Source organism: Amblyomma americanum, chromosome 2 (assembly GCF_052857255.1).
Source record: "Amblyomma americanum isolate KBUSLIRL-KWMA chromosome 2, ASM5285725v1, whole genome shotgun sequence".
Taxonomy (NCBI): Eukaryota; Metazoa; Arthropoda; class Arachnida; order Ixodida; family Ixodidae; genus Amblyomma; species Amblyomma americanum.
Window position 1 is genome coordinate 21366487 of NC_135498.1, and position 24151 is coordinate 21390637.

General features: G+C 48.5%; 1 protein-coding gene across 5 annotated transcripts in view; it reads left to right on the forward strand.

Moving 5' to 3' along the window:
• Camta (Calmodulin-binding transcription activator) overlaps positions 1-24151 on the forward strand; it is a 388479-nt gene that overhangs the window by 298615 nt on the left and 65713 nt on the right. For all 5 annotated transcript variants that reach the window (XM_077653404.1, XM_077653405.1, XM_077653406.1 and 2 more), the window contains one exon: positions 13304-13371. In XM_077653404.1, coding sequence (XP_077509530.1) covers positions 13304-13371 — 68 coding nt within the window. The remainder of the gene's footprint in view (positions 1-13303; positions 13372-24151) is intronic.

Here is a 24151-nt window from a genome sequence, read left to right on the forward strand (position 1 = left end):
TTGGACACCTGAACCGCGCCGTAAGGGAAGGGATAAAGCATGGAGTGAAAGAAGAAAGGAAGAAGAGGTGCCGTAGTGGAGGGCCCCGGAATAATTTCGACCACCTGGAGATCTTTAACGTGCACTGACATCGCACAGCACACGGGCGCCTTAGCGCTTTTCCTCCATAAAAACGCAGCCACCGCGGTCGGGTTGGAACCCGGGAACTCCGGATCAGTAGTCGAGCGCCTTAACCACTGAGCCACCGCGGCGGGGAACAGAAATTGTTTTCAGGTTGCAGAGAGAATCCCCATGCGGGAATCTCCGGGTTTTGGGGCTTTGTCGTTTTGTGCTACTCGCGTTTAATGCCTTTTCCACTTTGTAACTTTGATAGGTAGTCGCTCCTACTGTACTTCGTACCTGCCGGTTTGACGCCCGATGCCACACACCCCTGTAACACAAATTTTTATGTAATAAAATGTAGTACACATACCCGCCGCGGTGGCTCAGTGGTTAGTGCGCTCGGCTACTGATCCGAAGTTCCCGGGTTCGAACCTGACCGCGGCGGCTGCGTTTTTATGGAGGCGGAACGCTAAGGCGCCCGTGTGCTGTGCGATGTCAGTGCACGTTAAAGATCCCCAGGTGGTCGAAATTATTCCGGAGCCCTCCACTACGGCACCTCTCTCTCCCTTTCTTCTTTCACTCCCTCCTTTTTCCCTTCCCTTACGGCGCGGTTCAGGTGTCCAACGATATACGAGACAGGTACTGCGCCATTTCCTTTCCCCCAAAACCAATTATTATTATTATTATTATTATTATTATTATTATTATTATTATTGTTGTTATTATTATTATTATTATTATTATTATTATTATTATTATTATTATTATTATTATTTAGTACATGGCTTTCGTTTGTCGTTTCTGGAAACGATTGGCAGCCCTGATAGTGGTTTTGAACAGCAATTACCTTTTTTTTTACTTGCACTATTTAAACCCTTTTGTGCACGAATATTCACTGTGAACGTCTCTGTACAACCCTCCGTTATTCATTAAGATTATCTGCGTTATCGTATTCGACCTGAAAAATTTATCGACCGCGTGCTGCTGTTCTCGTCGAAGTCTTTCCTTTCCTTTGTTCCAGTCTAGTGTGCTCTTCTGAAGAGCCCGGATTCAACGTGTATGTCGTATCCATCACGCCTTTTACGAATTTTATACACGTTCTTGTACCCGTAGCGCTGCCTTAGAGACTATGGCGCTTTCTGCTGAGCCCAAGGTAGTGGGATCGAACCCCTGCGGCGACGGCCGCATTTCGACGGAGACGGAATGCAAAAACGCTCGTGCATCGTGAGATATCAGCGCAGTTTGATGATCTCCGGGTAGTCTAAATTAAACCTGAGCCCTCCATTAAGCTGTCCGTCATTGCCAGTGAATCGTTCCGGGACGTTAAACCCAACATACCATACCACACTGTGCCATACCACACTATACAACTGCCTTACCATACCGTACCATACGTATCATACCATTACGTACCATTCCATACCATTCCGTATTGTGCCATATCATTACGTACCATACCATTCCATACCGTACCATACCATACCATGCCATACCATTCCATAACATACCGTACCATACCATCCCACACCATACTATACAAGATACGTGCTTGCAATGTAGTCAAGATGCTGTAACAAAAGCAGCCTGCACAGTTTATTCCGCTTTTTTCGTACTCTCCTTTATGGCTAGCGTACGCAACATTGATGTCGCTGTGATAGAGGCACTCGCCTTTACCAGAAACAAAGTGGAAGATTTCCCATGAAAACCTTAACTTTTCGTGGCGGTAAAAGGGCAGGAAGTTGAAAGTGCGGGCGCAACAGAAAGGTTTCCTGAAGCCATTTGCAGTCCACGATGCGCGCTAGTTAAGCACTTCTTTTCACAGGATAAGCGAAGCTCGGTAATGGCGAAGGGTAGGCACGCGTCGGAAGATGTTTTTCTTTGTTTTTCTCCATTTTACTCTCGTTAGATATTGGTTCTTCTTGAGAAATAAAAGTGGCGTTCCCTTTCTCGTCTTTCTTTTGTTCCTTCTCTCCTTCCTGTTGTCCGCACAAGATGCAAATTTTTAAATGCATACTGAATAAGGGTTTCGCAACGCGATCGCGGAGTGCTGCCGAGAAACAGGTTACGCAAGAGCGCCTTATGAATTTCTTGCGGTGTGGTATTGCCTGGATAAGAAAGGTTTTTCGTAACAACCAACGATTTTGTCTTATATTGCGAGCATGCTACGAATTTTGTATGGGCGCGCGTCCGCACGGTTGCAGGGCAGGGTCGTGCTTGTAAGAAGTAGGACGGATAAAGGGATTCGTTTTCTAGAAGCACGACAGGTTCCTTTTTTTGTTGTCATGTTAACAGATAACGGCCCGGTTGCAATTTTGTGCTGGTTTATCTTAACCGATGGTTCTTTTCTTTATTTAACGACAGTTTGGGTGGTGCTAAAAGAGTTAAGTTTGATTACCAATTTCGTGCTTCAGTGCTAACGTCAAAACCGTTAGGACTTTCATCTGTCCCTGTCGAATGCCGCTCCGGCTGATGTCTTCTAGCCGTTTGTAGAGTCTTAGAAAAGCAGAATTTCCAGCATCGTTATCATGTTGTGGCCTCGAGTGTTTCCATCTGTGTGCTCACAAAACGTGGAGAAGACCGAGCCCAAACATCCGCGGGTGTTTCTTTCCCATCTACGACACAAACATCGTCATGTATCTTATGGATTTTGCTCTACGATGGAGATTTACAGCCACCTTCGCTATATCCGGCATATTTCCTCGTTCTATAAGTTAATAAATTATATAAACGTGTGCACCACAACACGACGAATCGTTTGACACCATCCGAAACCCCCTGCGGCAAACGGTTCGGCCGTAATGACCGTCTGAAGGTCGTCCGGATCCACGGTTTGGAGGCGGAAAGGTCGTCGTTGCGAATACCACACGTACTTTGGGCTTCATCTAAATTAGTAATTTTATCCTCAGGAACATGGCAAGTGATCTCACACCACTTAGAACATTCTGCGTCAAACATGTGGCCCCCAAATTTTATGCAAATGGTGGTCCCGGGGGGGCGGGGGGGGGGGGGGGCACTTTGATGGCCGCTATACTGGCACGTATATAACGGATTTAAAGTATGGGTCTCAATTGAGGCGCTACGCACCCACTGTTGCTGTGTGATGTAGTGTGGTCACATGGTTACTGTTTTGGTCAGTTTGACCTTCATTGCAGACAGACGCGTCCTTTGCAAACGTAAGTAGTAAGAGCTAACGCTCTTAAAAGCATAACTGTATTCTGAATATAGTAAGGTATATCCATACCAACTTTTCATGTGATGCGACAACACCAAATGCAAGAATGCCGTGCCCAAGCACTGAGGTTGCATGGAAATTATAAAGAAAAATGCGCGCCAAGTGATTTAAAGGGACAGTGGGGACGCAGATTCTGGGGACATGGAAAACCCAGTTTCTATTTTTCTTTTTCTTTTTTTGAGCTGCGATACATCCGGAGGACGCGTCCGAAACGAGCAGTCTTCCTCCACCTACCTGCATCGTCGCAATGGTGGGAAACACCGCTATTCAAATTTGTTACCGTCGTGAAAGTAGCTCAGTACTGCTTACTTTTCGGTCATTTCGTGTGTTCACATCGCACTTAGTAATTTCGCGACTACAGACTAAGTCGAGCGGTACACCCGCCGGCTGATAGTTCCTAAACAAAGAGCAACAGAGTATTTGTAGACTCCTAGAAACAAGAAGATACCCCAACCCCCTGCTTGTGAGCACGTGGTACCCAGGACAATTTGAAGCAAAAATACAGCAGACGTGGTTCACATGATCTGGACATGCCCAGACACAAAGCAAACACATAATAAAGCAAGAACAGAGGCCTCATGTTAGAGACTGATGCTCTGCTCGGACCCAACTACTCAACTTGCCGTCATCTAACTCGTTCAAGAGCTCCGAGCCGTCGTCTAGCGGATGGGTCACCCCATCCCATCCTTCTCTGTTGGACAATAAAGTTATTCCAATCAATCAATCGCGTCTGCAGTCGACGCTGGTATTGTTGGAGATGAGCGAGGCAGGCTTACACATAATAAAACGATCAAAAACCAAAAATACGATTTTCGGACAAAAATCTCCTTTTTTCACCCGCATGTCCCCTTCACTGCGTGGTGTGAAAACTAACAGGATCGCGCAAAGGCGTTACATTTGAGACCACGTCAGTCAGTTGCGAAATACTTTACAGCGCAGGTGTGCGCATGCGCTCAAGCAAAAGAATGGTGAGCAACGAGACGCGACCAGACGAACAAAACTCGAGAGTTCCAATGCCTCCATTTTTTTTTTCCTTGATCTTCATTGTGCTACGGTCCAACAAGTTAGCAACGCTGCCGGAGGCGTCGTCCTTTTCAAGTGGCAACAAGTCTTTTTGTCGCGTTTTGTCCCATCTCCGTTTTGTTTTGTTTTTGCTTTCCCCGATCCCCAGCAGTGCATTAGCGTCTAGGTAATTGAAAGGAAGGTTGTCCGACTGCACTGGGATAGTCTTTCAGTTGCGCAACCTTGGATAAACTCAGACGAACCTGCGCGTGCCCGAATAACAGTGGTGTTGCGAAAAGAAGCACCCCGTTCTGGGAGCGGCAACGCCATTCGAGAGGCCACGCTGCTCGGTTGGTTGCATTCTTCTCGGCTTTAGTCCCTCGTGGTGAAGAAACGTCGAGCTACACGGTTTCCATGAAGACGTCAGAACTATTCGCCCGCCGCCGGAGGCGTTTTTTCTTTTTTCTTCTTCTTCGGAGCCACAGTGTTATCTTCACGGACTTAAGTGACCACCAGCGCTCCGGTGAAGCGACCGTTGGTATTTTTTCTGGCCGGCCGCGCTGTTGTAGAACAGCTATTTTACCTGTTGTGCAGTTAGGCATACAGTTATCCAAACGGCGTTTGTCGTAATGGCGGGTTAACATGGGCGTTGTGAGTCTTACGAATCATTTTTAGAGGCGGACACTTAATTACTCTGCAGGAATAATGTTTACAATGAAAACAGCCCCGCTAGGTAACGGTTCTGTTATGCTACTTTTGTTGTCCTGCGCTCGGTACGGTGTTATCATTGCAGTAGCTGTGTGCATGAACGTATCCTTCCCCCCAGCGCGGATTCGATTTTATCCTTTAATTAAACTGCTGTCTGAAGCCGAAGCTTAGCCCCGCCGCGGTGGCTCAGTGGTTAGGGCGCTCGACTACTGATCCGGAGTTCCCGGGTTCGAACCCGACCGCGGCGGCTGCGTTTTTATGGAGGAAGAACGCTAAGGCGCCCGTGTGCTGTGCGATGTCAGTGCACGTTAAAGATCCCCAGGTGGTAGAAATTATTCCGGAGTCCTCCGCTACGGCATCTTTCTTCTTTCACTCCCTCCTTTATCCCTTTCCTTACGGCGTGGTTCAGGATACTGCGCCATTTCCTTTCCCCCAAAAACCAATTATTATTATTATTATTATTATTATTATTATTATTATTATTATTATTATTATTATTATTATTATTATTATTATTATTATTATTAAAAATGTAGTATCCGCCATTCCTGCCACCCTGACGTGTATCGGGGCGCACACCTGAGCTCGCGTCTCGCGCGCGAAGTTTATCTTGAGGGACTGGGCTTAAGCTGGTGGTTTTCCGTGCTAGGACAGACATTTAGACGAATCTACGACAACTCTCTTTTGTAATCGGTGGCACATGAGCATTTATATATGTTGGCTGCCGCGTTTGTCGTTCGAAGCTTCACAGCTGCGATACCGCTTTGTTGCTAATTGTCTTGCAACAGTCTTCGAAACACGGTCGCATTGTTCGTGGTTCTGATTAACTCGGCACGTGTCAACTTCTCTTACAAAAGGGGTGGTGTCGAGGCTTAAGCCCATTTCTGGGAAGCCGTGTTCACAAGTCAAGCAAAAAGTAAACACGGAGTCTTTTCCCCGAAAGGCAAGAGCGCCTTGCTTCAGTTTCACATGATGCGAAATTCGCGACGCTGTCGGGCGTGCAGTGTATATACGTCATCGTGATCCCCTTCACTCTCTCCGTCCGATTCGGGCGCTAAAAAGCGAGTTTTATGAAACTCGAGTCGTTGTCATGCACAGAGAGAGAGGCGTGGCAAGCTGCTTCGCGGTGGAAGCGTTCGTTTTCGACAGCGTGACGCCCGAACAAAGGCGGCCTCTCGCAACGCGGAGGGCTCATCCTTTTCGCCGCCGACAGCCAGCGCCATCTTGCGTCACTCGTTGCGTCCGATGGTCCGGCAAAAAAAATGCGGCACGCAGTCTTCGCCCAGCCAGGAGGAGGATGATCTGTCCCGTGTCTGCTGGCCTCGAATGCCCGCGTCTGGCGTCTGTCAGTGCGCGCGCGGTCGCAGCATTTGCGCAAGCGAGCCGTCTCGAGCTTCGATCGATGTTGACGGCAATATTAGCGGCTTCTGACTACTTGCTTGCTTGCTGCTTTTCTTTCTTCCTTCTTTACATTTGGTTCTCGCCGAGGCGTCCTTGTGAAGGCCTTACCGTCGGCCGTACGTTCGGACGTTCCTTTGCACGCCGCGTCGCTGCTCCCTTTATTGACTCGTCAGCGGCTAAGCCGCGCTACAATGCGTGCCAGTCCCTTCTTCTCGGCCTTCTTGCCTTCTCAATGGTGATCGTTGTGAAACCGCGCAGTTTCGTGTAACTAAAAGACTGGTTTATTACACACCTCTTCGAGCTATCTGCTATTACACTTCGTCGAGCTATCTGCGTTCTTTCCTCACGAGTTCAACTTCCTTTCTTCCCACTTTTTTCATCTTTTTTTCTGTCATTTGGCCTCATCTCCTTGCGATTTTTTTCACCACCCTCCGATAATGCAAAACGAACATAGCACTGTCTGGGGCAAACTCCACGAGCCCGTGCGCGGCGTCGCTTCAGCGTGGACAAGGTTCCGACCGTAGTCAAGCTGTCTCGTCGCGAGCGGTGTTCGCTATTAAACTCAGTTCATGCTCCCGATAAGCGCGGACGGGAGAGCTTCGAGCCTGGCGCGGTGCTCCTCTTCGATCGAGATCGCGTGGTGGAATATTACTCTGCCTCCGTGTTGCGCGTCTTTACTAGCAAGATGGGAAAGGAGTGATGTTTTTTTTTTCTTACTCCGTCATTGCTGAAGTCCGTTTGATTTAATCTCTCCGAACTTTACTGAAGCGCGCTTGCTAAACTTTGCCGTATTTTAGTTGCGACTAACCTAACGAGAGCCCTCTGTTTTACCGCTTACAAGGTTAGTCGGTAAGAACAATGGGGGGGGGGGGGGGGGGGGGGGCAGTGCGGAAAGAAAGCGGGTACGTACTCTCATTGTACTTATTAAAGGTGAAGTGGTCGCTGCAGGCTTGGATCAGCTTTCAGGCTATAGCTCTCGCGATTCTCGTCGTGTCTCACGCACTTTCTCTCGCAGAGGCGATCACGGCGCCTAAGCAAAAGAAATCGCACGCCGCTGGTAGAGCCTGGAAACATACTCCTCGATTTCAGTTCCAGCGCTCTCCACATTAAACCGTGGCCTCTTTCTTTCTTTTTTTTCGGCCCTTTCTTCGTTTTTCTGTCTCTTTCTCCCTCTCTTCCTCCTTTTATTTTCTGAGAATTTTTTCTTTTCCTTCATTTATTTGTTTGTCTTTCTCTCTTTCTCCGTCTTCGTATCCCCCCCCCCCCCCCCTTGAAAACACGAGAACAGGCCAAAAGAAAAAAATGGAAAAAAGTTCGCGCTAACGACTCCATATGGGCGTTTGGCTGCTGACGCTAAGGTTGCGGATTCGATTCCGACCGCAACGGCTATTTTGCAGTAACGCAAAATACAATAACGCCCATGAGCTGAGATTTGTATGCTCGTTAAAGAACCGTCGGAATTCATCTGGAGCACTTCACCCGAGCCTCTCTCATAGCCAAATATTAATCAGTGTGGTCAGTCAGCTTCGTTATTCTTTTACCACTAGAGCTTGAGAAACGTGGAAGCAAGAAAAAAAACATGGGAAGTATTGCCGGCGCATCGGGACCTCCATCTTGTAGGGAAAAATATTATTTAAGAAAAGCATATTAGCCGTGTAAGGCCCGGGTGACGAAAATTTGCGTAAAAATTATGAACTTTCAGATTTTTGTTGTCACTGGATCCTGTCTTTCAAAAGAGTAAAAAATCTGGTAGATTAAAACTATTACCACATGGTTAAAAAGATCACATTAGTCTAATTTGTGAGCGTCCACTGATGATTAAATGATTAAACGTGAGCACACGTACCACGTGGTAGTATACAGCAAAAAAAGAATGAGGGATGTCCTAAACTACGCAACGACCTTCTTCTGACGGGAAGCCGAGAAAAGCCGCACTGGGCGGCGTTATTCGCTGTACAGCGCGTCGGAACACGGCGAAGATTAGGCGCATTGAAACGCGCACGTAAACTCTTCTGACTGCGCCGGCACCGGCTCGTGCTTAAAATGCGTTCGCCTCGTCTTTCGTTCGCGCAAAAGCCGAGCCAAGCCAAGCCACCGAAAAATCTTCGATGGCGCCTGATTACTGCCCTGTTCTCTTACTACGCGTCTTATTTATCGAGCGAGGGCATCCTCGCATAACGGCGGCGTGCACTTGAATCGCGGGAAGCTTATCTACCCGAGCGCTTATTATTCTGGCGCCAGAGCGAACACCCCGGGCATCGGCGCGCGCCAAAACGCGCGGTAAGAGGCCGCCTGTCTTCGGGGATTCATAAAGGGCGATCTCCTCGCCTTCGAGTATCTCTTTTAGCGCTCCCTCGTTGCCACGGCAACCTTATGTCTATGGGCAGTCTGTGTGCAGTATATGATGCAACGTTAGCCCCATTTCCTCGTTGATTTCTTTTTGTCGCTTTACTCGGTGTCTCGCGAACGAGTTTTTAATCATTCCGGTTTCTTAACACACTGCTTCAATGTCCGGTCAACTGCTGCGAGCTAATTTGGAAAATTCAGGCGCGTGCATGCCGCCAGCGGTTTGTGGATCAATAGAGTTCACACTCGGTAGCTTTTGAGCCGCGCTTCGAGTAAGTATACTGACCGTCACACTGTGCTCGACGGTCTGCTGTGTTTAAAATTTTGTTCATCATGATCCGAGCAGCAGGAGTAGCCAGGATATTTCCACTGGAGCACAAAGCCTCTTACACTGATTTGTAATTAGTCCTATCTCATCCCACGCGAGGCCAGCTTGTCGACGTCCATTTCAAAATATCATCCACCGGCTAACTCCACCGCCGCCGATTGCATTAGCATCGAATCTATTGCACTAACGGGCCATCATTTACCTGTTTCCCGCGTTACAGATACCATCGAGGTCCGTTATCTTCCCATGTATTACTTGTGTCACCATTAATCTGATTTTGTTCTGTAATCAAAGATTCCCTTGTGCTATCTGTTCCTTGGTCGCTTCCGAATGTTTCCGTAGATCGCCACGCTGTTGGTGACCTCATTTAGCGCTTTCTCATTAGCCTCCTTGTTACATACCCATGGAGGACTAGGAGTACTGTAGTCGAATACATCTCAGAAACGAAGCGGAAAGCACTCCCCAGTGAACGCCCTCTGGACAATGGCGTCGACTGGTTGTCATAACATCGCGGGTAATCTCCTTGCGTGTCTGTGCAGGTGGCTGGCAGATGCCTCCACGAAATGGGATTAACTGTGACGTTGTGACAATCGGTTGACGCTATTGTCTGAAGGGCCTCCATTTAGAAGTATTTTCCGCTTCGTTCTTGACTTGTATCTGACTGTAGCAGGATACAACCGTCGCATACTTTTGTTTGGAACGGTATAGGTAAGCTGATGCTCATAACTTCAGAGCCCCGGCCAAATGCACCCAAATCCATTTTCATTTTAATCGTTGTTTTTTTTATGTCTGTATGGTCCGAATTTGCGGTCACTGTTTGTGCTGGACACATGTGCTCTCTCTTATTCTTAGTACGTCGATGTGTACCGCTAACTGTCGTTTCTTTTGGACATGGTTGAACGTTATTTTAGCTTTCTTCGTGTTGATGTTTAAGCCTGTCCTTGAGCTTCTCTTGTTGGGACCTCAATCGCGCGTTCCAATTCATTCCCACAATGGCGTACTCAACAGGACACGCCTGTCAGCAAATTACCGGTTACTGGATTGTTCTTACGCCTAGTTTATTCCAAATTCAAATCTGTGGATACGTCCCGTATACAAGCAGTAAATAACAAAAAAGAGACTCCTTCCTTGCTTTACGCCCTCTCATTTTGGCGTTCTTTCAATCATCCTCTACGGAGAACTCGCTTAGCCGCTTCTGCAGGTATCTGTTAGCTTCCATATGTAAGCACATGCTACCTCCCCCCCCCCCTCCCGCCTTGGTTGTGCAATGCTCCTGTGTCTAGCTTGTGTTTCAACTGACTCGGGTGTTCTTTTCGTCGTTTTTGAGGGTTACATATATAGGAGCTCGTTATAATCTGTACGCGGTTTCTCGCTGAATGTCTCGTTTTCTCGAAATTTATGCAAAGTTTCTTCTTTCGTTAAAAAATACACAAAATGACGAATGGAGCAAAGCCCCCGCGAAAGGCACGAGGCAGAAGTGTGGTGCACTGCATAGTTTATTCCCGGTCGTGCCTCCTTCAAAGTCTCAACTGCCTGCTGACTTTCGCATGGGTGTTAACGCCGTCGTAGCCGAAGTTGCCTGCGCATAACTTCACATTACGCCCGTCGTCTTCAGTTTCCCACGGCACGTCCCAAGCTGTAGTGTTATAGGGTGTCCTCTACTAACGTCTCCATTTCGCAATCCAAAACTGCTGCGTGAATAAACGAAACGGACTACCTGGCCAAGCTCTCTCTTTCTCTGGCTGCGTAGCACACGGGCCTTTTTTATATTTTTCCCCTTTCGACGGGCGCTGGCGTAGTACTTCTTTCTCTAGCCTTATTTTATTCCCGCTTCATTCCCTTTCTAACGGGGTGAGTAGGAAAGCTACCGCGCACTTTTGATGCGCTATCATTAGTGGCCGCGGTGAGCCATTTCAGCGATGTGTGTGTGTGAGGTCCTTCTGCGCAACACAAACGGAAAAATAAGTTCAAAGGGTCGGATACGAACCCAGGAATTTATCGTGGGTAGCGAGTACGGAACCTCAAAGCCACGGCGAGTGCCGCGTTACTTTAGGGATAGAAATGCAAGGCAGTATCAGGGAAAAGCAAAAATGTCAAAAATATAAGCAACAAAAAAAGAAGACTGATGCGGTGTGAACAAAACGGCGGTGGCTGTGGTTCAGCAGTAAGGAGTCAAGCGCTAGTTAGTCTGTCCGATTGCTTGCTGGCGCATTCAAATTTTGCTCTTGCAGAGCGTGACCTACACTTTTTTTTTCTTCTTTTTGCCATACTGTTGCCATTACAATGATACGATGCTTTAGTTGACTTTACTCTGGCCGCTGTAGGATGAGTTGGCGCTGACGTCTGAACAGGCTAGACAACGGCATGTATAGAAGTTTTCAACCTCAGCGGCCAAGACGCACCGGTAGTTGAGGGAAAATAGTAAAGCTGTCAGTTCACAACACTCCGCAAGCAATAAAAACGTTTCCCCGTCTCACGAAAAGGGAGAGGGTGTGGAGGGTTCCTTTTTGGCGGCAACTTGCTGACTTGCGCCCTAGTGCTTCGTGTTGCACCAATTTCTGTAGCATTGGTCCAGCCTTCAGCACCTAGCACCTTCGGGCGTTCAATTTAAAGCTGCTTTCGTTCATGTAAAGCGGTTGGTGTACTGTCAGTGGAAGCTAGCCTATTCGTATACTCTGTAGTGACTCGGACCGGCATAGCTCTCTCTGTGCCTCAGCAAGCGGGGTTGGGAGCTTTGATATGCAAACTTGCGAAACAACTTTCTAAATTCACTCCGGGGCACGCGCGCTCACCGGTCATTCGGTATGCAGCCATATGCCCAGCGGGGCACTTCGCGAATAGTTTTCAATGCATTCTCGCACCGCAATCCTCGCAGTCTGGAGGGAACCGCGCTTCAGCAAAAGCAGCTCGACCTTTTGTCGAATACATTTGGATAGGAGGCGATCAATTTACCACAACGCTGGCAGCTTACAGAACTCCATTTCTTGGGGGATGATGTCGTGGAAGCGATGCATCGGTCGGTCCGCTACCGCCGGAGGCCTTGAGCTTTCGACACGAGGCCCCCTTCGTACGTCGGAGAACATAGCTCATTGAAAAGCAGAAAGAAAATCGCCTCCATTCATATTTCGTCACTGCGGCGGTTTCTTTCCCCATAGTTTTGAAAAGGTATTCCTCTACGTCCTGCCGCGCTTAAGGGTCACGGGCGTTGGCAGCTTTTCCGTCGGTGTGCATTCACAATGCGAGTAGCCATCCAAGCCGGCCTGTTCGCGCATGCGCCTTGGGTTATGTATTTAGAATATTGTGCGCGTAGGCGGTGAACAATAAATTATGCATGCGCTCGGGCTACGCACTACGCTCTCTCGAGCGCAACGGTGCATGCATGGACTCAACTTTTATCGTCTCTCTCAACTTCTCGGAGAAATACGCCGGCAGCTTGTCTCGCGCATCGAGGCACCCTAGTCCGGGACAAGTAACAGCGCACCCTTGCGACGGCAACTGTCACCAAGTGGCGAGCTGGCCGGAACGTCCGCTCGCGCTAATGCGGGTAGACGCGCGACTGCCGAGTTTTTAACAACTCAGCCAACCGTCCTGTTAAGGGCGACAGCGAAAAGCTCTGGCTGGTCGGCTCTTTCTCTCTTGTTGCTGACGCATTCCGCTTTCCCGGGCAATTCCATGCGAGGCTTCCGGCTGTTGTCTCCTTAAGACAGAACCCGCCGACGCGGAACATGTAAGCGCTTCCATCTAGAGGGTCTGTTTCCCTTTTCGACGCAACGGCCTTGGGACGAAGTCTGCTGTCGGGGCACATGTGCGCGTGTGCTTCCTCCCCCCCCCCCCCCCCCCCCCCCAACCTTCCTCCGCGATCTGTGCGGCAGCCTTACGAAAGCGTTCTTGTCCAATATCTTCACTTTTTCTGTCGAAGGCCAACAAAGACGAATTGAAAATTTATATAATGCTAACGAACGTGTTCTGTAACCGCCATCTTTGTAAGCAACTCGGCCAGCGTTGTTGTTGTAGCTGTCTGCGTTGCTTGAGAAGATCGCCTTGCATTCATGACAAAAAAAAAAGGAATGTGGTGTCTATTAACTTATGTACACCAGAATCTAGGGAACATGTAGTGTTCTGTACCTAGCACCTAACACAGACGAGTGTCTAATTGTTTTGCGTTTTTTTCATTTTTTGCTCAGGAAATCGCCGCTATCCTTATCAGCTTCGACAGGCACGAGGAGTGGTTATCCCGGGAGGTGAAGATTCGGTGAGTACTTCTCTGTTTGTGTTTTGTTTTTGTTTATTTCGTTCATCTCACGTGTGTTCACGTCAACCGCTGTGCTGTAATACTACACAGTGTGCGTCAGTTTGCTTTTAACCTTGTGAAACGTCTTTAACGATTCCTATGCGGCGAAATGCGTCGTTCTCTTTCAGCGTGCTCTCGGTCATCGCAGAAGCGAACGGTTACGTTCGCTGCACTTTCTTATCCTTCTATGTGTTAATTATACATTTTCAAATGCATAGAGCTAGAATTATAGGCTACGTGCTTAATCTCCAGTAGCCGCTGATAATCTCACAAGATGACGCGCGTTATTGACAGCGAGCTGTTCTCGGTACTCCTTCGCCGATGGCGAAAAAAAATAAAATGCAATGCTAGTATTGAGCGTTAAATGACGCCGTTTAAGATATAATAAAAGAAAGCGGCTGAACAAAATATTCGTTGGAGGCACTAAGATATCTCTCAACTGCGGGAAGGCGAAAGCTGTTTGCGACTCACTGCGCTGATTTGATTTTGCCGCGCTTGAATTCATTTCACGACAGAGAAGAAGAGCAGCTGGCGCGAGCATGGCAGAGAGATCACGTGACCTTGTGATGTCACGTGACCTAAAATATAACGGACGCACGCGAGTGTAAGGCGAGTATTAAAGCCTATCTCCTTAATATAACGCCGAAAAGCAGTCCATGGGCTCGATAAGTGGTTCCTGGAAATAAGTCTGGCCTCGGCGCCAGTGGGGCTCCGAGACGCTCGTCACTGCCTACCGACGGGGCGTTCCACACGCTCTCATTTCCCTGTTTTTTTCTTTTACACACATTTTCTCGCTTGTTTCCTTTGCCGTTGGCTGCATCGCGACGCGACGTCTTCCCGAGGCGTGTGCCGGGAGTTGTGTGTGTATACGTATGCTGATCGATGAGGGACGCGCTTCGGTTCGTCCGACTTCCGCCGTGCCTCTTCCCGCGCACCGTGCGTGCGTGGGCAGAGACGGCGGCCTCTGGCGGTGAAGAGTGGACGCGCGGAGATTAGCGGAAAGCGACGCCGACGTGCGCGCCGTCTGTCCGTCCGACTCGTGGCTGAGGAAGAAAGATTGCCGGACACCGGACGTCCTGCTCCGGCCCGTCTCCGCGGAATACCGCTCGAGCCGCACGCTTGCTCTTGCCGCTTCACCTCCCTCTTCCTGAGCGATGCGTGGAGCTCGGCCACGCTGAAGAGGAGACCCTCGACAGCGTCACTTGGACTGCTCCGAGGCGGTCCGCGAGCTATATTGCGTGTCGTACTCTCTTGATCTGGCGTCGTGTGCGGCTAACGTTTATGGGCAGTTATTTGGGAGTCCGCGGTCGTATATCCTGCCGTGGCGGACCCGGCAGAGATCTTTTGAGTACGGGGTTTTATTTTTATTTTTTTTTTGTCGAGCGCGATCTGAAGAGTGTACTAGAAAGCGCAGAAACACACACCACACTGGGCGACTGTGTGTGTGTGTTTGTGTGCATTTTATTTTGCTGATAAGTTGGTGCTCAAAAATACGCCTTACTCGAAAGAACACTTGTTAGCTAAAGCCAGCCTCGTGCTTCAAAAGATATGCGGGCCACTGCTGTGTTGAATGCGTGTCGAATTATTGGCTAGCATACAAGTGTGATTCGTTCTTTTCAGTCGAAAATCTCAGAATTAAGCGGCAGTAGAAGGAGATCGAATGGTTCTGATTTCGTCAGCACACTAGCAACCGCACAAAATGTATATCGCTTGGTAGCGCTTCTCCTACCAGCGTGTTATTCTCAGCGGTTGCTCATCAGAGATTTCCACACGCGAACTGACTACCTTGCTGTTCCGCCTCTTCATTAATGTAGCAGCGGGTAGCGCATACGGCAAGCGAGACAAAATCTTCGGTGATTTTTCTGCAGCTCCGGTACGACCTTGGGACGATTTTTTTCCTCTGTGTTATAAATTCTGACAGTCTCATTGTGTGAAAGCGCTGTGGACGTAATGCAGTGCCTTCTGGGTAACGTGTGTGCCTAGTGAAGTAAAATTAAATGTATTGATTGGTGAGGTGAGGTACGGCTATCGTTGCTGCCTTAATTGTGAACACACCCTGCAGTCAGGAGTGTGCGAATCGAGCTTCGAGGTCGTGAACGCGGCACAGAGTATGTATTGCACTCGATGTTCGAACGTTCCTTACCATTTAACAAACGAATCTTTTTTGTTGTCGCTGCTGCTGCTGCTTGTGCTGCTTAAAAATTAAGCATGTGGAAGCAGACATCGAATATACAGTTGTAAAATCCAGCTGTTCGGTACGCGAGTCTTGTATTGTCTTTTATTCTTGCGAGGCTTGTCTTGATTACAAGTTTCGCTCGGCTTTTTTTTTTACTTCGGCTGAAAGCAGCGCCGATAGAACGCGGACCATTTCATAATTAACTGGCCGAGTTAATGTCGGTTGTGCAACGAATAAGCGCAGCATCGCGCAGACCCAAACGGCGAAGCTAATTGAACAGACATCGGGAGCGCAGAGACGGCATGATAAAAAGAAAGCCGAGGACCGATTGCAGCTATTCGCGGGCTTTGTTTTCCTGTTTCCTTCGGGCACTCATTAGGCTACGCGTTGCGCGCATTGTTCCTGAAATTTTCATGCGTTGTGTTTGTTGCGTTACTGCGTACGCCTTACTACCAGAGTAGCGTGCCGGGTCTTGATTACACCTCCCACGTCTCCACTTTCACCACCGCCCCAGACTATAGGCAGAGTAACCGAGCATACGCGCTTATATTACGGCGGTTAGCGCGGCCGCTTATAAGTTGCGCTAAAGTGATTACGGGGGAGGTCTTGTTGTTGCAGGCTGTGTCCGCAAATGCGAACAAAGCCGAGTTCGTCGTTGTGCGTAAATGTTAATGATGAGCCAGCGCCATTTAATGCAACAGTGATATCCGCGTGGCTGGACGGCAGCAGCCCCTCTGCTTTCTTCATTTTCCACTCGGCAGTTACGCCAGCATCCTCTCTGTCGTTTACTCGGAGGGTCATCATTTAGCGTTCAGCGGCCAAACTTTTTCTGCTGGGGGGAAAGTGGAAAGCGACCCGCTGGCTTTTGGCTTACTTTTCTTCTTTCGTTTTCTTTTTCTCTGTTCTTTTCTTTGTTGCGAGTGATTTTCTTTATTTTTTCCGCGCCTGTGCTTGCGGCCGCGATATAGCTCTTGCGGCAGCTGCAACACGCACAAAAGCCGCGCGCGCTGTCCTAATGAACTGACGCGCTCCCCCTCCACAGCCACTCGCTGCTTGGACGGGCGCGCTCGCGCTCGTGGCTCCCCCCTCTCCCGCCCCTGGATCACTTTAAAACGCTGGACTGACCGACGCCGCGCTGGCTACTAATGCTGAAACGGAATTAATTACTCGCGAGTGATTAGATTTTCTCGGACCACGCGAACTTAGTGACCGCCCTACATTCGCTTCTTGTTTCTCTCTTATCATTTTTTTTTTTTGCGAGCACACTGCTGGCCCATTTCTCTCTCTCTCTCTCTCTCTATGTTCGTTTTTTTTTTCTTTTCTGATCCTGGTTCCTCTACTCTGTTGCTTCGTATGCGGCGCGTGTTGTAGCAATATACTTCGTATAAATCTCCCTCGGTGGCGTGGTTCTGTTCTCGCTCCCCCCCCCCCGCCCCCCCCCCGCCCCCATTCACCTTTCATCTCGTGCGCGCATGCGCGCTGGGCTCATCCGAAGCGTGAGCAATCTCCCTACGTTGCGTAAACGATGATTATGGCCTTATTTCCCGTCCGGCTGCTGGGAGGGGGCTCAATGAGAAACCTCGTTAGCCGTCATCAGGAGCGGCAGCGAGGACCGAGGCGCTGCTGCTCCCGTGGCTGTCGGGGGGGGGGGGGGGGGAGTAAAGCCCTCCCCCCCCCATCCCCCCATCCCGCTAGGCTTCAGCAGCGCCCGCCCCTGTGACGCCTTCTTGTTTCCATAGCGTAATTACGGGCGAGTTTTTGCGCCCTGGGCTCATCTCGGGGACCCTGTCTGACTGTAGCGGTGTTGGTTTGTTCTTTTTGTCTCTTTTTGTTTGTTTTCTAAGGTAACGCGTTTCTGCTGGCCGAGGACGGAGGCTATTGTGCGTCGCGAAAGTAGGGCAAGACTCAGGCACCGCTCCTGAAGCGACGGGTCGAATTTGGGCGCATTACGGAACGCGGGGCGAGTTCATTATGCAAATACGAATTAGTCATCGTCGCTGCTGCCGTTCGACGTATTATTACGTCTGCTTATACGACGAAGGCTGACGAGATGGCCTCGATGGAGAGAATAAGGTATAGGGAAGCAGGCGTGGGGGAAGGGGGGGGGGGGGGAGACTGGACGACGAAGACACACACCTATACGCTAAATGCGCTTGGAAAGAAAGATGGAAGTGGTACGAGAGGACGCAGGGACGTTGGCGTGATTGACCGGAGCACGAAAGCACGCCACCCTTTTTTTGGAGCTGTTCTTGGGTCTTCAGTGGACGGTGTATGTCGGTTAGTGTGTTCGTAGTTCGTCGACAACTTGCCTAGTCAGGCTGCACGTTAACAGAGCGGTCACTGACAATACGGTCTCTGACCAAGTTATCGAAGAGTTATCGACAGTGAGCCCAAACAGCCTTCTTTTTTCCCGAGTGTATACACAAGGGACCATTGATTTTTTTTTTTTTCAGATCACTTCACGAGTGAAGTGATATAGAAAATGAAGTGCCGGGTTGGGGTCATCACTGTGCACTGAACACGTGCCGTCGGTAGCAAAAAATAACCATAAATAAAATAAAATGTGCGATATAGTGCGCAGACGTTCTTTTGTGGCGTGTTTCTCGATTAAATGCGCGTGAAGTTTGCGTGCCAGCCCAGAGATGCAAAGCAGTGTAGTTAGTTTTCTGTTCATAGATGAAGTAAGTACCTTGTCCCCATTATACCGAGTGTTTCACCCAAGATGTTTTCAGTTTTTAAAGGCAGGCTATTTGAGTCAGAAGAGCGTTTTTTTAGGCATAGCATTGTCAGCGGCATAGCGCGTAAAAATACACCATAGAGGTGTAGTAGGCTGATTAACTAATATTGAGCAGTTAACTTTTTAAAATCTTACTGTTAGGCTCCTTAATTATTCAGAGGTGTGCTGCTCACCATAAGTAATTACCATATCAGTTTTTATAATTTTGAAAACACAGTTACCCTCGCGCTGTGGCCTAACAAACTTTCTCTATGTCTCGCCAAAATACACCGAGAACCTTGCAGGCAAAGCAACCTCTCCAGTGCACGTAACTCGTGGAAATAACCAAAATTTGTTGGGCTACAGCGCCGGGGGTAACTGCATTTCCGAGACGACGACATAGTAGTAGCGCTAAAAAGCGCGGGGACGGCAGGATAGAAGTAGACAACACAGGCGCTAGACATAAACTGACTTTATTCACGAGAATACCACGCATTTATAGGTGACAATCAGGTGCCAAGAATATGAACAATGAAATCGCATGCGTGACGGCACTTGCTGATACAGGAACCTCAATTCTTTGTCTAAACACCAACTAGCCCAACTTTCTGCCTTAAATGCCTTTTCGAAACTCTAAAAACTGGCATGCATATTGCTTACAATGGGCTACACGCCTCTCATAAAGTAAGGAGACTAACAGTAATAGTTGAAAGTTAACTATTCAATATTTGTTAGCCAGCCTGCTAGTTAGCACGTTTTAGCTACATGTATTCTGATGCACTACACAGCTGACAGTGCTATATCGAAAAAAGCGCTCTTCAAACTCAAAAAGCCTACTTTTAAAAATTGCAGAACATCTTTGGTTAAACACGCGATATTATGGGGGCTTTGTGTAGACAGTTGTGCAACGAACGGTTCAGAGCTACAGTCCTATAAGGTTAAGTTATACCACTAAAAAAAAAATCCGCTAGCTTCAGAGGCGTTGTTTCGCGTGCAAGAAAACAAAAATGACAAAGTATCCTTGTTTTGTTTATTTTTATGCTTCTTTTTCTGATACAGCCACGAGCGTTTCGACGCCTGGAACAACAGCCGATTTTTTGCCCTTGGTATGTTTCAGGGTTCTTGGTTTGTTAAGGACTTAGGGTAAGCGAAAACGGAAAAGAAAAAATAAATGTCTATCTTTAGTTTTCTGCGAATCCCGAATGTCGAAACCTACCTGAACGTATTGCAGTGACTCGTGTATGTTTTTCCGCCTGTTTAGTAGAGCCAGAACTGTTCGGTTTGCGAAACCAAGTGTTGAGCGGGAACGCCTGATTTCTCTCGAGCTTGCCTTCACTCGCATGTCTGTCATACAAAAAATGACGTCGATGACAAAATTGTCAACTTTTCCAAGCTCAGCCGATTTTTTAACGGCAGTGAGGCGAAGCTTAGAAGTGCATGGTGCGCCTTATTGCACGTTAGCACTTTTTGTTTTGTGTTTTCTTTCCCTCGTTTGAAGTTCGCGATGTTTTCACTCCTGTGGGATTATTTTGAACGTTTGCTTTTGCTTTTGATGATCATGATGTGGATTAATTTTTATGGCGCAAGGGCATCTGTTGCCAAAGAGCGCCGTGGCATAAGGCGTTTCCGGCCACTCAAGGTGGGGTCAGATGCCCATTTTCAAGAATTTTGCCCCAGATAAGCCAAGCGTCAGGCCAGGGGAAAGCTTGTACCCATTTTGTCACTGGTGTACCGGGCGGCACTGGAGATCGAACCTCGCACCTCCCGCATGCGAAGCAGATGCTCGAACCAATAGGCCACCGCGTCGGTTTTTCCTTTTGGTTGGGTACTTTAAAATCATGCGTAAGGTTGTACGGTCCGCTTACCTCCACTGTTGGCTACCGACATCTACCCCCGTCGCGAGCTGTGTTTGAAACAGACCTGTACTTAAGGTGCGTACATGACCCAGAACGATTGAACCTTTGGCACACAAATACCCTCCTAAGTCGGTTCTTCGCGCCATCAAGTCAGTTCATCAGCAACTATAGTTGAGCCAGGACTTCCCAAGAAGTGTCCGAACTGGCGAACCATTATACGGTGAGACTGTTTAACCTATTAGCAGACGAAGACAGGCACTCTTGTCGCAACGTTGGCTCGGAGACTGAGGCTGGCCCTCCACCCTTGCGCAATTTGTTTTGTGTTGTCAGAATGCGGTGAAGTAATTTGACGATGTCTTCTGCGAGCGCGCACTAAAAAAATTAGCCGTGGTTCAAACCGGCTGAACCTAGTAGGACTAGCGAAAGCTCTATTAAGGTAAGGACACAGCGCACGATTTTATGTAGCGAACGGCGCGCCACGCGATTTCCGGCAGTTGCGAGAATACCGTCGGCTCCGCATACGCAGCTGGAGCGAGGCGCAGCTAGTCACCTGATTCGATAGTTGCGAGGCGAGCGAGCGCCGCCGGCTCAACGCGCGCAGCTGTGTTGAGGCGTGGCGAGTCACGTGGCATGACGTCAGAGCCAAGTCTCCGCTCCTCCTCGTTTGAAGGTCAAATTTCAGAGCCACATGACCTTCAGTTTTGTACGGGAAGAGTAGAGTTTTCGCTCTAAATTTGCCTTCCTTAGGAATTCCTTTGAATGCACATCATACAATTATGCCATTTTAAACGCAGTGCCTGCATTAAGTTATAGCAGCATGGCCGTGCATACGTTCTGTGATATCCCCGGTGAGATCCCAACGCCTTTGGGATATCACCGGTGTGTGCTACGTCATGATGTGGTTGCACGGGTCAGACCGCCGCCGAAAGTACTTTATTGGGGGAGAGATGCAGAACAGATCACAAAGAGAGCGGCAGAAGCAAACCTTTAAGAAAGAAAGCGTAAAATGTGCCCTGGTACTGACAACATGGCTAGTGGCTAATGAACAGATGTTTCAATTCATGCTGTTTCTGAAGAAAAAATAAAGGAAATGTGTTTTGCATTTAGCCTTAAATATTAAAAATGTACGCGTTTCAACAAGGAACGATAGAAGGCTGGTATTCCCCCCTACTTTAACTACACAATCCTGTAAAGCTACTGAACTAGAACTGCACACATCTACGCAGGAGGCTGTTTTGTTTTCTAGGAGAGATACATTAACTAAAACAGAGAATTATACTTGATTATGGGGAAAAAATGACAAAACTGTAAATATTTGTTCTATCAGCATGCATAATTCTAATTCACCCCAATAAAGGCAAAATGGGGAACAAAATAAAGCAAACTCTAATTAGCTACATGTGTTGCTGTCGTTCAGAAAAGGGATCTTAAATACGCCTTAAACACGCATAGGAAGTATAGGGCCCACCCTGTGCACTCTTCAAGACTGCAGGAACTTTTCCGTTATGGTGATTTGGGAAAAAATCGGGCGTGAAAGGATACGAAAGAGCAATGACTCTACCTTCTAGGTTTATTTTTTGTTTCATATTTTATTCCTTGGGTAGCTTGGTGAATTGTTTTTTTCACTGTTTCGTCGGTGTTTTTATTTGTTTAACTTATTTTTCGCAGTTAACATTAACTTAACATTAACGAATAGCGCGTTCAGCCACCGTTTTCAGTAATACCGAATTCCCGCTTTTCTTTTTAATTTTTAATTAGAAGCGAAATAAGATCAAAACTTCTCCCCCTGCCGCCGTCGTATAGCCGTTCGTTCTGGAGATTGCGCTCTCCTTATCTTTGGTGCACCGCTTGGTATTCATTTACTTATCTTTTTTTTCCTTCTCGTTGCGTGATAGTGTCCGACTTCTGGAGCTCTTCATTTCCTGTTTCCCTCTTTTTTTTTCCTTTCACGGGACTGACCCGTTTCGCGCCCCGTCTCGTCTGGTCGAAATTCTGCTCTCGTACGCGCTGTTTGGATACCGAGCTGAAACAAGACAAAAAAAACGAAAAGGAAAGGGGGTGGGGAAAGAGCCGGACCTCGTCGTAAAAGCCGAGCATTTGCATTCGGCTATTGATCCTGTAGGCAGCCGGCATTCGTTTAACTGAATCCCAGAAGACTTGCCCCTGCCCACTTTTTTTCATTCTTCTCTTCTTCCCTAACGGTTCTCAGTGTTTGGGTACCCCTTCCCGTCCCGCCGTGCCCCCGCACGTTTTCCCTGCCGGTTTGACTGCGGATCATGCTTCGGTTTCCCGGCTGCTGCCCTGGTTTCATCGCGGCTGTTTGTCCCCGAGATCAGGGATGCGTCGGCGTCACGTTTCCCGCTCTCTTCAAAGGAGGATGAAGACGAGGAAAAGGAGGAGGAGTAGGAGGAGGAGGGGGAGGAATGGGGGAGTGGTCACGCGCGGGAAGCCCGGCGGTGTGATCCGAGGTACCTAGGCGTTGGCGCTGGCTTTATTGTTATTGCGCTGTACTTTGTTTTTGTTCTTCGTGCACCCGAGTATCAAGCGTACGCAGCACCAGCGCGGTCTTTCGTTTCTCGCTCACACGCCGCTATTGTTTGTCGTGGGATGGGCAGTAGAGACGACGGCTCGTTTTGGAACAAACACGCGAAACCTCTCGTCTGCTTGCTTTCCTATGGCGTTGTCCTTAATCTCGAGGCCCGGGAAGTTACCCTATATTTTTTTCGCGTGCCTCTTTTGAACCCCCCCCCCCCCCCCCATGAAGGAGACCGTTCGTTGAAATGCTAACCAGTGTTCTAACGGAGTAGGTGACCAGCTTGTACGTAACCAGGTTTTCCTGCCGTTTGCTTATCTTGTTTTCCTTCTTTCCATCCCACTCTCTCTTTCTCTTCTCCTCCTCTTCTTTTCTTTTTTTTTTTGCTGCTGGCGGGCATTCTTTCGCGTTGGCATAAAATCTTGTCTTTTATTTTATTCGTGTTTACGAGCGGAGTTCACCGATTCTTAAACTCAACAACGCGCTTCCCGAGTGCCTGCTGCATTTGAATCAAGGAAAAGCTAACGTCGTAAACGTGGCTCAATAACAGCGACAACCCTAAAGCTGGTACGTTAAAATCGAGATGGCTGTTTCCTGCAGACGAGATGAAATTCTGCGGGTACGAATGCCTCTCTATAAAATTTCTAGGCCGGGCTAGTTGGACTCGGCTATCAAGAACAGTGGGGCACAAAGGCAGACGCGGGCGAGCCAGTGTCTTTAATAGCTAAGTGCACTTTCCGAATCTTTTTGCCCCGCGCCGTGTGTTTGACTTCGCTACAAAACCCTCTCTTTCTGTATTCTTGCCTCAGCTGACTATGCTGCCTCCCTTGACTTTAATAAATTTAAGCTGAGCCCCTTCAATCGAGTCTAGCCAGGAACTCCCACCTATACCGGGCAGGACGAGTAATGAGATCAAAGCCAATTATTAGGTCGGGCGCAGAAAAAAACGAATAAAACAAGTGGTAAAGCGCGATTCTTTCAGTGCGAAAGCACTACTTAACACAGTCCCAACCAAAAATAGTGTTTGAGGCCTCGGAATAACTCGGGTAAGCTCGGGTCAGCTCGGAGGGGCGCCGTGCCAGCTGCAGCCAATGCGACGAATCTCGGGAAAGTACGGAGGAACGTCGCGCCAGCTGTAGCGAATAGTAGGATGACCTTGAGGGCGTCAAGGTCACCCTTCCATTGGCTACAGCTGGCGCGACGCTCCTCCGAACTTACCCGAGCTTCCTCCCATCGGCTGCAGCTTGCGCAAAAATATTCTGTGAGGCCTCGCAGTTAACTCGGGTAAGCTCGGGTTAGCTCGAAGGAGCGTCGCGCAAGCTCGGGTACGTTCGGGGGAGCGTCGCGCCAGCTGTAGCCAATGAGAGTATGACCTTGAGGGTGACCTTGGCACCCTTAAGGCTCCTTGCTTTCGCTCGTCTATTCGGTTTAACTAAGTTAGAACCCTACCACTTTTTTGA